The 16,999-nt window shown below is 53.7% G+C and overlaps 2 protein-coding genes across 2 annotated transcripts in view; one reads left to right on the top strand and one right to left on the bottom strand.

The window, feature by feature from the left end:
- Positions 1–482: 482 nt before the first annotated feature.
- TACO1 (translational activator of cytochrome c oxidase I) lies at positions 483–4,847 on the bottom strand. The gene is made up of 5 exons (XM_083882227.1): positions 4,440–4,847; positions 3,811–3,920; positions 2,648–2,781; positions 1,590–1,746; positions 483–779 (listed from the first exon to the last, which is right to left on the bottom strand). Exons 1-5 carry the CDS (start codon positions 4,699–4,701, stop codon positions 516–518), a joined length of 927 nt encoding a protein of 308 aa, XP_083738353.1. The 5' UTR covers positions 4,702–4,847; the 3' UTR covers positions 483–515.
- A 1,058-nt stretch (positions 4,848–5,905) lies between these two features.
- Positions 5,906–16,999, top strand: part of LOC310921995 (integrin alpha-X-like) — a gene marked incomplete at its 5' end in the record, with an annotated part of 30,965 nt that continues 19,871 nt past the window's right edge. The window contains 8 exons of the mRNA XM_083882262.1: positions 5,906–5,942; positions 9,853–9,917; positions 10,796–10,910; positions 13,651–13,781; positions 14,869–15,014; positions 15,395–15,548; positions 16,611–16,644; positions 16,871–16,987. Of these exons, the coding sequence (XP_083738388.1) occupies positions 5,906–5,942; positions 9,853–9,917; positions 10,796–10,910; positions 13,651–13,781; positions 14,869–15,014; positions 15,395–15,548; positions 16,611–16,644; positions 16,871–16,987 (799 nt within the window). The remainder of the gene's footprint in view (positions 5,943–9,852; positions 9,918–10,795; positions 10,911–13,650; positions 13,782–14,868; positions 15,015–15,394; positions 15,549–16,610; positions 16,645–16,870; positions 16,988–16,999) is intronic.

Below are 16,999 nucleotides of genomic sequence, written 5' to 3'. Positions count from 1 at the left end.
GTGACCCTGGTGTGGGTTTGGACGAGTGACCAATAAATGGCCCCGGCCGGAGTTTTTGGCCACGGCCACAGTGGAGCTCGGACGTTCTTTGGGCCGCCCCCAATGACCCCTTGACCACTCCCACTGACCCCTTGACCATCCCCAATGACCCCTTGACCCCCCACAAGTTACCACTGACCACTCAAATGACCCCTTGACCACTCCCACTGACCCTTGGTCACTTCTTGACCACTCCAGTGACCCCTTGACCCCACAAATGACCCCTTGACCACCCCAATGACCACTGACCACCCTTTGACCCCCCCAAACAGCCCCTTGACCCCCCAAATGACCCAATGACCACCCCACTGACCCCTTGACCTCCCCAATGACCCCCTGACCCCCCAAATGACCCAATGACCACCCCAAATGACCCCTTGACCCCTCAACCACCCCAATGACCACCCCAAATGACCCCTTGACCCCTCCAATGACCCCACAAATGACCGCTTGACCGCTCCTTTGGCCACACCCTTTTATTGTCCTGGCGGGGGGTGGGGTGTGTCCGGAGGGGAGTGACCCTCTCCGGCCTCCGGCCTCCGGCCGATGTTGTGGAAGGTCCGAAGGACGTCCGGACACTCGTCCAGAGCCCGGAGCAGCCGCTCGGCCGCGGCCCTCGGACCCTCGGCCAAGGCCAGTGGTGACCGCGGGACGAACTCGAGAGCGGCCGAGAGCGGCCGGAGCCCCGCGGCCTCCAGGTGCTGCCGGACCGTCCGCAGGGACGAGGGGTCACACAGGAACTGCGGACACAGGGGAAGGGTCAGTGGTCAGTGGGGGTGGTCATTTGGGTGGTCACTGGTCAGTGGGAGTGGTCAAGGGGTCAGTGGGAAGGGACAAGAAGTGACCAAAGGTCATTGAGAGTGGCCAGTGGTCATCAGGGATGGTCAAGGGGTCATTGGGATGGTCAAGGGGTCATTTGGGTGGTCATTGGTCATCAGGGATGGTCAAGGGTCACTTGGGATGGTCAAGGGTCAGTGGAGTGGTCAAGGGGTCATTGGGGTGGTCAGTGGCCAGTGGGAGTGGTCATTTGGGTGGTCAAGGGGTCATTGGGAATGGTCAAGGGTCAGTGGTTATTGAGGGTGGTCATTGGGATGGTCAAGGGGTCATTTGGGTGGTCAGTGGTCATCAGGGATGGTCAAGGGGTCAGTGGGGTGGTCAGTGGTCAGTGGGAGTGGTCCAGGGGTCAATAGGAATGGTCAGTGGTCATTGGGATGGTCACTGGTCATCAGGGATGGTCAAGAGGTCAGTGGTCAAGGGGTCATTGGGAATGGACAGTGGGGATGGTCAGTGAGTGACCAATGACCCCCAGTGAGTGACCAATGACCCCCAGGGCCGGTCAGTGAGTGACCAATGACCCCCAGTGAGTGACCAATGACCACCAGAGCTGGTCAGTGAGTGACCAATGACCCCCAGTGAGTGACCAATGACCCCCAGGGCCGGTCAGTGAGTGACCAATGACCCCCAGGGCCGGTCAGTGAGTGACCAATGACCCCCAGGGCCGGTCACCGATTGTCCGGAGCGTGTCCGGAGCTCTCCGGCCGCTGACCCACCTTGATCTCGGCCGCCTCGTCGTCCTCGGCCACCACGTCCTGGGCTCCGGCCACTGCGGCCACCTCCAGGGCCGCCTCCATGGCCACGCCCCGGCCGGACACTCGGACCACGCCCACGGGGTCAAAGCCGTGCCGGACGCCCTCGGCCAGAGAGCCCCTGAGTGACCAGTGCGGACAGCGGTCAGTCAGGGGTCAGCCGGGGTCATGGGGGTCACTAAAGGGTCACTGAGGGTCATCAAGTGTCCTGGGAGTGACCAGAGTGACCCCAAAGGTCACCAAAGGTCATCAAAGTGGCCCAAAATTGTCACAAATTTATCCCAAAAATGGCCCAAAAAATGACCCAAAATTGGCCCAAAAATGACCCAAAATCCCCAAATTGTCCCAAATTTCTCCCCAAAATGTCCCAAAATCCCCAAAATTGCCTCAAAATCCCCAAATTTGTCCCCAAAAAAATCCCAAAATTGTCCCCAAATGTCCCAAAAATCCCCCAAATATCCCCAAAATCTATAAAAATTTTCAAAAAAAATTGACCCAAAAAAATGTCCCAAAATCCCCAAATTTGTCCCCAAAAATCCCCCAAAAAATGTCCCAAAAATCCCCAAAATATCCCAAAATCTCCAAAAATTGCCCCCAAAATATCCCAAAACGTCCCAAAATTGCCCCAAAAATTGTCCCCAAATCCCCAAATTTGTCCCCAAAAAATCCCCCAAAAATTGTCCCCAAATTGTCCCAAAAATCCCCAAAATATCCCAAAATCTCCAAAAATTGACCCAAAAAATGTCCCAAAACGTCCCAAAGTCCCCAAATTTATCCCCAAAATGTCCCAAATTGTCCCCAAAAAATCCCAAATTTATCCCAAAATCCCACGAAAAATGCCCCAAAAAATCCCAAAATAGCCTCAAAATCCCCCAAATTTGTCCCCAAATTGTCCCAAAATTCCTCAAAATTGCCCCAAAATTGCCCCAAAAAAATGTCCCAAAATCACCCAAAAATTGCCCCAAAATCCCCCAAAAATTGTCCCCAAAGTGTCCCCTGGTGCCCTTTGACCCCGGCCTGACCCGTTCCTGTCCAGCAGCGTCCGGAGCTCGGCCTGGCAGCGCCGGACGTTGTCGGTCAGCACGTCCAGCAGGAGGAGTGACCCCCCCGGGCCCCGGGCCTCGAGCAGGACACGGGAACCGCCGGCCGGACGCTCCTGTGGCCGGAGAGTGGACACTGCTCAGTGGTCAGTGGTCAGTGACCCCCCCGGCCCCCGGGAACCGCCGGCCGGACGCTCCTGTGGCCGGAGAGTGGACACTGGTCACTGGTCAGTGGTCAGTGACCCCCCCGGGCCCCGGGCCTCGAGCAGGACACGGGAACCCCCGGCCGGACGCTCCTGTGGCCGGAGAGTGGACAGTGGGATGGTCAGTGGTCAGTGACCCCCCCGGCCCCCGAGCAGGACACAGGAACCGCCGGCCGGACGCTCCTGTGGCCGGAGAGTGGACACTGCTCAGTGGTCAGTGGTCAGTGACCCCCCCGGCCGGACGCTCCTGTGGCCGGAGAGTGGACACTGCTCAGTGGTCAGTGGTCAGTGACCCCCCCAGAGAGAGTGGACAGTGGTCAGTGGTCAGTGCAATGGTCAGTGGGGTGGTCAGTGGTCAGTGTGATGGTCAGTGGTCAGTGACCCCCCTGGCCGGACACTCCTGCGGCCGGAGAGAGTGGACAGTGGTCAGTGGGTTGGTCAGTGGTCAGTGACACCCCCAGAGAGAGTGGACAGTGGTCAGTGTGATGGTCAGTGGGGTGGTCAGTGATGGTCAGTGATGGTCAGTGGTCACTGTGGTCACTGTGGTCAGTGGTCACTCACCCTGACTGACCGCAGGGCCGTCTCAATCGTGGCCTTGGGCACGTTGTGTGTCCGGCACTGGGGTGGTCAGTCAGTGGTCAGTCAGTGGTCAGTCAGTGGTCAGTCAGTGGTCACTGTGGGTGGTCAGTAGGGATGGTCAGTGGTCAGTGGTCACTATGGATGGTCAGTGATGGTCAGTGGTCACTCACCCTGACTGACCGCAGGGCGGTCTCGATGGTGGCTTTGGGCACGTTGTGTGTCCGGCACTGGGTGGTCAGTCAGTGGTCAGTCAGTGGTCACTGTGGGTGGTCAGTGGTCACTGTGGGTGGTCAGTGGTCACTGTGGGGGGTCAGTGGTCAGTGTAGGGATGGTCAGTGGTCACTGTGGTCAGTGGTCACTCACCCTGACTGACCGCAGCGCTGTCTCAATCGTGGCCTTGGGCACGTTGTGTGTCCGGCACTGCTCCAGCACCGCGGCCAGCGCCGGGTTCAGCCCCGGCTCCGCCCCGCCCTCTGTCGCGATAGAGACACCGGGGGCGTTAATGTCGCGATAGCCCCGATAACCCCATGTCATGTAAGTCCCATGTCCCGCTATCCCGATATCCCCCCATGTCGCGATAATTCCATCCCCAAACCCCCTCACCCCTCCTCCCTTTTTCCCCCCTCATATCGCGACATCCCCACCCCCCTTTTCCCCTCATATCGCGATATCCCAACCCCTCCTCCACTCCCTCATATCGGGACATCCCCCACCCCCAAACTCACCCCCTCAATATCGCGACACACCCCCCACCTCCTCATATCGCGACATCCCCACCTCCAAACTCTCCCTCACATCGCGATATCCTCACCCCTCACCCACTTCCCTCCCTCTCTCCCTCACATCACGACACCCTCACCCCTTAATATCACGACACCCCCCTCATATCGCGATACCACCCCCTCATATCGCGACATCCCCCACCTCCCCACCCCCCTCTTTTACTCTCCCCCTTCCTATCGCGACAACACGCCTCAATATCGCGATACCACCTCTCGCCGCAGCCCTGACCATGGCCGCCATCCTCTGGAAGACGCGGCTCCTCCGCTCGTCCCGCGGCCCCTTCACGTTGCGCACTTTGGACCAGCGGTTGTGTCCCGCCATTCCCCGGGCCGGGGGCGCCGGGAGCGGCTCGGGAGGAACCGGGACAACCCCCGGGGGAACCGGGAGCCCCGCGGGGACCCGCCGGGAGCTCCAGAAAGGCGGAAAAACCGCGCGGCCCAACGGGGGGAGCCGCGGCCAGAGCGCCGCCATTTTGTCTTCTTGTTGTTCCTTCACTTCCGGTTGGCGACTTCCGGTTTGTCGGGGATGGCGGGAAACGGAGGCGGCGCGGGGGGTTGTGGGTAGAGGGGGAAGCCACGCCCCCTTTTCTCGGTGGTTTATGGAGCTATGGGGTGACGTCATTGTCTTGTTTGCATAGCCACGCCCCTTCTCTGATGTTTAAGGATCTATAAGGGTGGTGTCATTGGTTAATTTGCATAGCCACGCCCCTTTGTCCATAAAAGGCTGGTGGAGGCGGGGCTGGGTAGCAAGAGCCGGTGATGTCATGGGGCTCATTTGCATAGCCACGCCCCCTATCAGGTGTGGGGAGGGACAGGTGGAGAGGAGCGAGGGATGGACAGGTGGACAGATGGACAGCGGGGTGGACAGACGGACAGGTGGACATGGGGAATGGATGGACAGATGGACAAGGAGAATGGACGGACACTTGGGGTGGACAGATGGACACAATGGACAGACGGACGCGGGGAATGGACAGATGGACAGACAGGTGGACACGGAGAACGGACAGACGGACGGACAGATGGACACAACGGAGGGATGGACCCTTGGGATGGACGGATGGACAGATGGACAGTTGGCGTGGACAGATGGACAGATGGACGCAACGGACACAACAGGCAGATGGACACTCTGGCCAGCCGGACAGATGGACACAGAGAACAGACAGTTGGGACAGACGGACAGACAGGTGGACACAACGGACGGATGGACAGATGGACAGACAGGTGGACAGATGGACAGATGGACACAACGGACAGATGGACACTTGGGTCGGATGGACAGACAGATGGACAAATGGACCCAACTGGAACAGACGGACGGACAGACGGACACAACGGACAAATGGACACTTGGGTCAGATGAGTGGACAAACGGACACTTGGGACAGCCGGACACTCTGTCCGGCCGGCCGGACAGACAGACAAACGCTGACAACGGACAGACAAACGGACAAACAGAACCTTCCCCTCCCCCCTCCCTCTTCCCGCCCCTCCCCCACCCGGAACCGCCTCCTTCCTCCCCCCCTCTGCCCCTCCCCCACCCCCGCCTATGACGTCACCAACTTCTCTTTTTTCACACCAAAATTTCGCAGCCCCTCCCCCACCCCCAAACCGCTTCCGGCCCCTCCCCCACAAACCCAAAAAAACTTCTCTTTTTTCCTTTTGGGGTGAAAATGGAGCCGAGGACGGTCCTGGCGCTGCTGGGGACAGGTGGGGACACGGCTGGACATCGGGGTGGACAACTGGACATCGGGGTGGACAAATGGACATCGGGGTGGACAAATGGACATCGGGGTGGCGTGGAGGTTGGGATGGAGATGGACGTTGGCATTGGAGTGGACATTGGGATGAGGATGGACATTGGGGTGGGGTGGACACCTGGACATTGGGATGGACATCTCAACCTTGGGATGGACATCTGGACCTTGGGGTGGACAATTGGACATTGGGGAGGTCACCTGGACATCAGGATGGACATCTGGACCTTGGGGTGGACACCTGGACATTGAGGACCCCCCTGGACATCAAAGTGGACAACTGGACATTGGGGTGGACACCTGGACATTGGGAACACACCTGGACATTGGGAACACACCTGGACATTGAGATCAGGATGGACATTGAGATCAGGATGGACATTGGGTTTGGGATGGACATTGGGGTGGACACCTGGACATTGGGGTGGACACCTGGACCTTGAGGACCCCCCTGGACATTGAGATTGAGGTGGACAATGGGATGGACACCTGGATTTGGGGTTTGGGATGGACATTGGGGTGGGGTGGACACTTGGACATTGGAGAGCCCCCTGGACATCAAAGTGGACACCTGGACATTGGGATTGGGATGGACATTGAGTTTGGGGACACCTGGACATTAAAGACCCCCTGGACATTGGGGTGGACATCTTGACCTTGAGGTGGACACCTGGACATTGGGGTGGGGATGGACATTGGGGTGGACACCTGCACATTGAGGACCCCCCTGGACATTGGGGTGGACATCTTGACCTTGGGGTGGGGTGGACATTGGGGTGGACATCTTGACCTTGAGGTGGACACCTGGACATTGGGGTGGGGATGGACATTGGGGTGGGATGGACATTGGGGTGGACAATTGGACAGTGGGGTGGACACCTGGACTTTGAGGACCCCCCTGGACATTGGGGTGGACACCTGGACCTTGGGGACCCCCCTGGACATTGGGATGGACAACTGGACATTGGGGTGGGATGGACATTGGGGTGGACAATTGGACAGTGGGGTGGACACCTGGACTTTGAGGACCCCCCTGGACATTGGGGACCCCCCTGGACATCAAAGTGGACACCTGGACTTTGGGATGGACACCTGGACATTGAGGTGGACACCTGGACTTTGAGGACCCCCCTGGACATCAAGGTGGACACCTGGACATTGGGATAGGGATGGACATTGGGGTGGGGTGGACACTTGGACATTGAGTTTGGGGACACCTGGACAGGTGAGGACTCACCTGGACATTGGGATTGAGGTGGACATTGGAGTGGACACCTGGATCTGGGGTTTGGGATGGACATTGGGGTGGGATGGACACCTGGACATTGGAGTGGACACCTGGACCTTGGGGAGGTCACCTAAACATTGGAGACCCCCCTGGACATTGGGGTGGACAACTGGACATTGTGACCCCCCCCGACCCCTCCCAGTGACCTCTGACCTTGTCCTCACCCCAATTTTGGGGCAAGTTTGGATAATTTTGGGGTATTTTTGGGCAATTTTGGTTAATTTTTTGTAATTTTGGGTAATTTTTGGGTGATTTTTGGATATTTTTGGGTAATTTTGGGTGATTTTGGGGTAATTTTTGGGTGAATTTGGGTAATTTTGGATATTTTTGGCTGATTTTGGGTAATTTTGGGGTATTTTTGGCTGATTTTTGGATAATTTGGGTGATTTGGGGGTAATTTTAAGTAATTTTGGGTATTTTGGGGTATTTTTTGGGTATTTTTGGCTGATTTTGGTGTATTTTTGGCCCCCCCAGCCCTGCTGTGCCGGGGGCTGGACCTGGAGAACCCGACGGTTTTTCGCGGCGACGCCGACGGGGGATTCGGGGCCTCGGTGGCCCAGTTTGGACCAGCGACGATGGATGGTGAAAATTCCTAAATTTCCCCAATTTTTCCCAAAAATTTCCCCGATTTTTCCCCTTTTTCCCCCATTTTTTTCCCATTTTTCCCAATTTTTTTGCAATTTTTTACCCCATTTTTTTCCCATTTTTTTCCACCAAATTTTTCCAAATTTTTCCAATTTTTTCCTAATTTTTTACCAAATTTTTTTCTTAAAATTTCCCTGGTTTTTCCCAAAATTTTCCCAATTTTTTCCCTGTTTTTTTTCCCCAATTTTTTTCCCAATTTTTTACCAATTTTCCCCAATTTTTTTTCCCCAATTTTTCCCCAAATTTTCCCCCAATTTTTTCCCCCAAAATTCTTTTTTTTTTCCCCACAATTTTCCCCCAAATTTCCCCCAATTTCCCCAAAATTTCCCCAAAATTTTCCCCAAAATTCCCCCAAATTTTCTCTTTTTTTCCTCAAATTTTCCCCAATTTTTCCCCAAATTTCTCCCAATTTTCTCCCCAATTTTTCCCCCAAAATTCCCTCAAATTTTACCCCAAATTTTCCCAATTTTTTTCTGAAAAATTCCTCAAAAATTCCCCCAAGTTTTCCCCATTTTTTCCCCAATTTCCCCCAATTTTCCCCCAATTTTTCCCAATTTTTTCCCCAATTTTCCCCAATTTTCCTCCAAAATTTTCCCCAATTTCCCCCAATTTTTTCCCCAATTTTTCTCCAAATTTTGCCCAAAACACTCCCAATTTTTCCCATTTTTTCCAAAAAAATTCCTCAAAAATTCCCCCAAATTTTTCCCAATTTTCCCCAACCTTCCCTCAAAATTCCCCCAAATTTTCTCCTTTTTTTCCCCCAATTTTCCCAATTTTTCCCCCAATTTTCCCCCAATTTTTCCCCCATTTTTCCCCCAATTTTTCCCCAATTTTTTCCCCAATTTTTCTCCCTTTTTTCCCTCAAAAATTTCCCCAAATTTTCCCAATTTTTTCTGAAAAATTCCCCAAAATTCCCCCAAATTTTCCCCATTTTTTCCCCAATTTTTTCCCCAATTTTTCCCCCAATTTTCCCCATTTTTTCCCCAAATTTCCCCAATTTTTTCCCCATTTTTTCCCCAATTTTTCTCTTTTTTTCCCCAAATTTTCCCCCAATATTTCAGGGTCCTGGTTGGGGCCCCCCAGGAACGTTTCGGTTCCGACTCCGGGGCCGTTTATCGGTGTCGGTTCCGCTCCGGGGAGTGCGAGAGGCTGCAGGTCACAGGTGAGAGCCCCAAAAAAATGCCCAAAATAACCCAAAATAGCCCCAAAAAATCACAAAAAAATCCCCCAAAAAATCCCCCAAAAAATTAAAAAATTCCCCCCAAAAATCCACAAAAAATCCCAAAAAAATCCCAAAAAAATCCCAAAAAAATCCTAAAAAAATCACAAAAAAATTCCCCAAAAAATCCGCAAAAAAACGCGAAAAAATCACCCAAAATATCCCCAAAATAACCCAAAAAAATCACAAAAAAAATCCCAAAAAAATCCACAAAAAAAAAAATCCCGAAAAAATCCCCGAAAAATCACCCAAAAATCCCAAAAAAAATCCCCCCAAAAATGGCCAAAAATTGCCCAAAAAATCCGCAAAAAATTCCTCAAAAAATTCCCCAAAAATCCCCAAAAAAATTCCCCAAAAATCCCCCCAAAAATCCCCCCAAAAATCGACAAAAAATCTCTCAAAATTCCCCCCAAAATATCTCTAAAAATCCGCAAAAAATCCCCCCAAAATCCCCCCAAAAAATCCTCCAAAAATCCCCAAAAAAATCCTCCAAAAATCCTCAAAAAATCCCAAAAATCCCCCCCAAAAATCCCAAAAAATCCCCAAAAAATCCTCAAAAAATCCCCCAAAAATCCCAAAAAATCCAAAAATCCCCCAAAAAATCCCAAAAAATCCCCCAGAAATCCCCAAAAAATCCCCAAAAATCCCCCCAAAATATCCCTTAAAATTTTCCCCAAATCTTTGATTTTTACCCCAAAATTTTGTCCCCAGGCCCCCCCGGGACGGTCAATTCCTCGCTGGGTTTGACGTTGGCGGCCGGAGACGACTCGGTGCTGGTGAGACACAAAATTGGGATTTTTTGGGGATTTTTGGGGGATTTTTTTGGGATTTTTTTGGGATTTTTTGGGGATTTTTTGGAGATTTTTTGGGGGATTTTTTTGGGGTTTTTCGAGAATTTTTTTGGGATTTTTTGGAGATTTTTTGGGGATGTTTGAGGGAGTTTTTGAGGGATTTTTGGGGGGATTTTTTGGGGATTTTTTGAGGATTTTTGAGGGATTTTTGGGGGATTTTTTGGGATTTTTTGAGGATTTTTTGGGGGATTTTTTTAGGAATTTTTGCTGATTTTTTGGGGATTTTTTTTTTTATTTTTTAAGGGATTTTTTGGGAATTTTTTTGGGATTTTTGAGGATTTTTTTTTGGAGATTTTTTGGGATTTTTTTTTGAATTTTTGCTGATTTTTTGGGGATTTTTGGGGGATTTTTTGGGGATTTTCAGAAGATTTTTGAGGGGATTTTGTGGGGATTTTTGAGGGATTTTTTTTGTTCTTTAAAGGGACTTTTTGGAGGATTTTGGGGGGATTTTTTGGTGATTTTTGGAGGATTTTTGAGAGATTTTTTTGGGATTTTTTGTGCTGATTTTTAGGGATTTTTTCCAGCTGATTTTAGCACATTTCACCCCAAAATATTTTCCCATTTCAAACCCCAAAATTTCAAATTTTTCCAACCTTCCACCCCAAAAATTTCTTCTTTCCCCCTCAAAAAAAACCCCCCAAATTTTTTCCTCCATTTTTCTACATTTTTCCCCCAAATTTCATTTTTTTCACCAAAAACTCCAAACCTAATTTTTTTTTTTAAATTTTACAAAAAAATCTCAATTTTTTTTGAGATAAAATTTTAATAAATTTTGGCTCCTCCCCCTTTTTTTGTCCGTCCAGGTGTGCGGCCCCACCTCCCCCCAGAGCTGCGGGGTCAACGTCCACCTCAACGGGTTCTGCGTCCAGCTGGACTCGGCCCTGCAGCGCGTCCGGAGCCTCCCGGCCACTCGCCCAGGTCAGCGGTCACTCAGGGTCACTCAGGGGTCACTCAGTGGTCACTCAGGGGTCACTCAGTGGTCAGTGGTCACTCGGTGGTCAGTGGTCACTCAGTGGTCACTCAGTGGTCATTGGTCATCTTGGGTCATTCATCTCCATTGAGCACCCAATGGTCATTGGTCATTCATGGAGGTTGGGTGGTGGTCACTCAGTGGTCAGTGGTCACTCAGTGGTCACTCAGGGGTCAGTGGTCACTCAGTGGTCAGTGGTCATCTTGGGTCATTCATCTCTATTGGGTGACCAATGGTCATCAGTCATTTATGGATGGTGGGTGGTGGTCACTCAGGGGTCAGTGGTCACTCAGTGGTCAGTGGTCACTCAGTGGTCACTCAGTGGTCACTCAGTGGTCAGTGGTCACTCAGGGGTCACTCAGTGGTCAGTGGTCACTCGGTGGTCACTCAGGGGTCACTCAGTGGTCAGTGGTCACTCGGTGGTCACTCAGTGGTCAGTGGTCACTCAGTTGTCAATCAGTGGTCAGTGGTCACTCAGTGGTCAGTGGTCACTCGGTGGTCACTCAGTGGTCAGTGGTCACTCAGTGGTCACTCAGTGGTCATTCATTGCTGTGGTCACTCTGCTGTGGTCACTCTGCTGTGGTCACTCTGGTGTGGTCACTCTGGTGTGGTCACTCTGCTGTGGTCACTCATTGCTGTGGTCACTCTGGTGTGGTCACTCATTGCTGTGGTCACTCATTGCTGTGGTCACTCTGGTGTGGTCACTGGTGTGGTCACTCTGGTGTGGTCACTCTGCTGTGGTCACTCACTGCTGTGGTCACTCTGTTGTGATCACTCATTGCTGTGGTCACTCTGCTGTGGTCACTGGTGTGGTCACTCTGGTGTGGTCACTCTGCTGTGGTCACTGTGCTGTGGTCACTCACTGCTGTGGTCACTCATTGCTGTGGTCACTCTGCTGTGGTCACTGGTGTGGTCACTCTGGTGTGGTCACTCTGCTGTGGTCACTCTGGTGTGGTCACTGTGCTGTGGTCACTCACTGCTGTGGTCACTCTGGTGTGGTCACTCTGGTGTGGTCACTCTGGTGTGGTCACTCTGCTGTGGTCACTCACTGCTGTGGTCACTCTGTTGTGATCACTCTATGCTGTGGTCACTCTGGTGTAGTCACTCTGTGCTGTGGTCACTCTGGTGTGGTCACTCTGGTGTGGTCACTCATTGCTGTGGTCACTCTGCTGTGGTCACTGGTGTGGTCACTCTGGTGTGGTCACTCTGCTGTGGTCACTGTGCTGTGGTCACTCACTGCTGTGGTCACTCTGGTGTGGTCACTCTGGTGTGGTCACTCTGGTGTGGTCACTCTATGCTGTGGTCACTCTGGTGTGGTCACTCTGGTGCGGTCACTCACTGCTGTGGTCACTCATTGCTGTGGTCACTCTGGTGTGGTCACTCTATGGTGTGGTCACTGTGCTGTGGTCACTGTGCTGTGGTCACTCACTGCTGTGGTCACTCATTGCTGTGGTCACTGTGCTGTGGTCACTGGTGTGGTCACTCTATGCTGTGGTCACTGTGCTGTGGTCACTCTGGTGTGGTCACTCTGGTGTGGTCACTCATTGCTGTGGTCACTCTGGTGTGGTCACTCTGGTGTGGTCACTCATTGCTGTGGTCACTCTGGTGTGGTCACTGTGCTGTGGTCACTCTGGTGTGGTCACTCTGATGTGGTCACTCTATGGTGTGGTCACTCATTGCTGTGGTCACTCTGGTGTGGTCACTCTATGGTGTGGTCACTCTGGTGTGGTCACTCTATGGTGTGGTCACTCTGGTGCGGTCACTCTGGTGTGGTCACTCTGGTGTGGTCACTCTATGGTGTGGTCACTCTGGTGTGGTCACTCTGCTGTGGTCACTCTATGGTGTGGTCACTCTGGTGTGGTCACTCTGGTGTGGTCATTGTGCTGTGGTCACTCTGGTGTGGTCACTCTGGTGTGGTCACTCTGCTGTGGTCACTCTGTGCTGTGGTCACTCTGTGCTGTGGTCACTCTGCTGTGGTCACTCTGCTGTGGTCACTGGTGTGGTCACTCTGGTGTGGTCACTCTGGTGTGGTCACTCTGGTGTGGTCACTCACCGCCGCGGTCACTCTGGTGTGGTCACTCTGGTGTGGTCACTCATTGCTGTGGTCACTCTGGTGTGGTCACTCTGGTGTGGTCACTCTGGTGTGGTCACTGTGCTGTGGTCACTCATTGCTGTGGTCACTCTGGTGTGGTCACTCATTGCTGCGGTCACTCTGGTGTGGTCACTCTGGTGTGGTCACTGTGCTGTGGTCACTCTGCTGTGGTCACTCATTGCTGTGGTCACTCATTGCTGTGGTCACTCACTGCTGTGGTCACTCTGGTGTGGTCACTCTGGTGTGGTCACTCTGGTGTGGTCACTGGTGTGGTCACTCTGGTGTGGTCACTGTGCTGTGGTCACTCATTGCTGTGGTCACTCTGGTGTGGTCACTCATTGCTGCGGTCACTCTGGTGTGGTCACTCTATGGTGTGGTCACTCTGGTGCGGTCACTCTGGTGTGGTCACTCTGGTGTGGTCACTCCGGTGTGGTCACTCTATGGTGTGGTCACTCTGGTGTGGTCACTCTGGTGTGGTCACTGTGCTGTGGTCACTGTGCTGTGGTCACTCTGCTGTGGTCACTCATTGCTGTGGTCACTCTGCTGTGGTCACTCTGCTGTGGTCACTCACCGCCGCGGTCACTCCGTCCCCGCAGAGTGTCCCAAGACCAAGATGGACATCGCCTTCCTGATGGACGGCTCGGGCAGCATCGGCCCCACCGACTTCCAGACCATGAAGACGTTCATCGTCGAGCTCATGCGGCGATTCCGCCACGACGACGCGCAGGTAACGTCCACCCGGCGGGCAGCGGTCAGCTGGGGGGGTCATTCGTGTCCATTGGTCATCTTGGGTGGGTCATCTCCATTGACCATTGACCATTGACCACCAATGGCCATTGGTCATCTTGGGTCATCCAACTCCATTGACCTTGACCCTTGATGACCAATGGTCATCTTGGGTGGGTCATCTCCATTGACCCTTGACCACCAATGGTCATCATGGGTCATCCAACTCCATTGACCACTCAATGGTCATTGGTCATCTTGGGTGGTGACCACTCAATGGTCACTGGTCATCTTGGGTCATCCAACTCCATTGACCTTGACCCTTGATGACCAATGGTCATCTTGGGTGGGTCATCTCCATTGACCATTGACCACCCAATGGTCATCTTGGGTCATCCAGCTCCATTGACCACCCAATGGTCATTGGTCATCTTGGGTGGTGACCACCCAATGGCCATTGGTCATCTTGGGTGGTGACCACCCAATGGCCATTGGTCATCTTGGGTCGTTCATCTCCATTGACCATTGACCACTAATGGTCATCATGGGTCATCCAACTCCATTGACCACTCAACGGCCATTGGTCATCTTGGGTCATCCAACTCCATTGACCACCCAATGGCCATTGGTCATCTTGGGTGGTGACCACTCAATGGCCATTGGTCATCTTGGGTCATCCAACTCCATTGACCACCCAATGGCCATTGGTCATCTTGGGTAGTGACCACCCAATGGCCATTGGTCATCTTGGGTAGTGACCACCCAATGGTCATTGGTCATCTTGGGTAGTGACCACCCAATGGTCATTGGTCATCTTGGGTGGTGACCACCCAATGGCCATTGGTCATCTTGGGTCATCCAACTCCATTGACCACTCAATGGCCATTGGTCATCTTGGGTCATTCATGTCCATTGACCAACCCAATGGTCATTGGTCATCTTGGGTCATCCAACTCCATTGACCACCCAATGGCCATTGGTCATCTCGGGTCACTGATTTCCATGGCCAATGACCATTGACCTGCAATGGCCATTGAGGCCAGTCCTGACTGACCACTCCCGTGGTCACTCCGTGTCCGTGTGTCCAGTTCTCGCTGACCCAATTCTCCCACGAGATGAGGGAACACTTCGACTTCCGGACCTTCCGGAACCTTCCGGACCCGGAACGTCTCGTGAGGGACGTCCGGCAGCTGGGGTACACCACCCGCACGGCCTCGGGCATCCGGCACGTCCTGTGAGTGACCGCTGACCGCTGACCGCTGACCGCTGACTGCTGACCGCTGACCACTGACCACTGACCCCTAATAACTGACTATTGACTGCTGCTCCGGCCACACTGACCGCTGACCGCTGACCACTGCTGAGGGATGTCCGGCAGTTGGGGGGGACCACCCGCACGGCCTCGGGCATCCGGCACGTCCTGTGAGTGACCACTGACCGCTGACCGCTGACCGCTGACCGCTGACCACTGACCCCTAATAACTGACTATTGACTGCTGCTCCGGCCACACTGACCGCTGACCGCTGACCACTGACCACTCCCCTGACCACATCCAGCCCTACTGACCACTCCCCTGGCCGTGTCTGACCCCACTGACCCCTGTGGCCGGTCAGGAGGAGGATGTTCGTGCCCGGCCGCGGGGCCCGGCCGGACGCCCGGCGGATCCTGATCGTGGTGACCGACGGCGAGAAAACGGGCGACCACCTCGACTACTCGGACGTCATCCCCGAGGCCGAGAGCATGGCGGTCACTCGCTACGCCATCGGGGTCAGTGCTGGTCACCTGTCCATCCATGGTCACCTGTCCATCCATGGTCACCTGTCCACCTCACCTGTCTGTCCATGGTCACCTGTCCACCTCACCTGTCTGTCCATGGTCACCTGTCCATCTGTGGTCACCTGTCTGTCCGTGGTCACCTGTCCATCCATCCATGGTCACCTGTCCATCCATGGTAACCTGTCCACCTCACCTGTCTGTCCATGGTCACCTGTCCGTCTGTGGTCACCTGTCTGTCCGTGGTCATCTGTCCATCCATCCATGGTCACCTGTCCGTCCATGGTCACCTGTCCGTCCATGGTCACCTGTCTGTCCATGTCTCACCTGTCCACCTCACCTATCTGTCCATGGTCACCTGTCTGTCCATGGTCACCTGTCTGTCCGTGGTCACCTATCTGTCCATGGTCACCTGTCCATCCATGGTCACCTGTCCATCTGTGGTCATCTGTCCATCAGTGGTCATCTGTCTGTCCGTGGTCACTTGTCCATCCATGGTCACCTGTCCACCTCACCTATCTGTCCATGGTCACCTGTCTGTCCGTGGTCACCTGTCCATCTGTGGTCACCTGTCTGTCCGTGGTCATCTGTCCGTCCATGGTCACCTGTCTGTCCATTGTCACCTGTCTGTCCATGGTCACCTGTCCATCTGTGGTCACCTGTCCATCTGTGTCCACCTGTCCGTCCGTGGTCACCTGTCCGTCCGTGGTCACCTGTCCATCTGTGGTCATCTGTCCGTCCATGGTCATCTGTCCATCTGTGTCCACCTGTCTGTCCATGGTCACCTGTCCATCCATGGCCACCTGTCCATTTGTCCATCCATTTGTGTCCACCTGCCCATGTCTCACCTGTCCATCTATCTGTGTCCACCTGTCCATCCATGGTCACCATGTCCATCCATGTCCACCTGTCCATTTGTCCGTCCATTTGTGTCCACCTGTCCATCCCACCTGTCCATCCATGTCTCACCTGTCCATTTGTCCAGCCATGTCCACTTGTCCATGCATCCCACCTGTCCATCCACGTCTCACCTGTCCACCTCACCTGTCTCCTCAGGTGGGCCCCGATTTCCAGACCGACCGAGCTCAAGGTAAGCCCCGCCCACCTTCACCTGTGTGACCTTCACCTGTGAGACCTGTCTGACCTCACCTGTCTGACCTCACCTGTCTGACCTCACCTGTGTGACCTCACCTGTCTGACCTCACCTGTCTGACCTCACCTGTCTGACCTCACTTGTCCATGTCTCACCTGTCCATAACTCACCTGTCCATAACTCACCTGTGTGACCTCACCTGTCCCATCTCACCTGTCCCCAGGTGAGCTCCGTGCCATCGCCTCCAGCCCCGCCTCCGATCACCTTTTCCGCGTCGACAACTTCGACGCCCTCAGGAACATCCAGAGCCAACTCCGGGAGAAGATCTTCGCCATCGAGGGTTACCTGGGCA

The sequence above is a fragment of the Zosterops lateralis genome (genome assembly GCF_965231275.1).
Source record: "Zosterops lateralis genome assembly, chromosome: 39".
Taxonomy (NCBI): domain Eukaryota; kingdom Metazoa; phylum Chordata; class Aves; order Passeriformes; family Zosteropidae; genus Zosterops; species Zosterops lateralis.
This window is presented reverse-complemented; position numbering and strand designations above follow the sequence as displayed.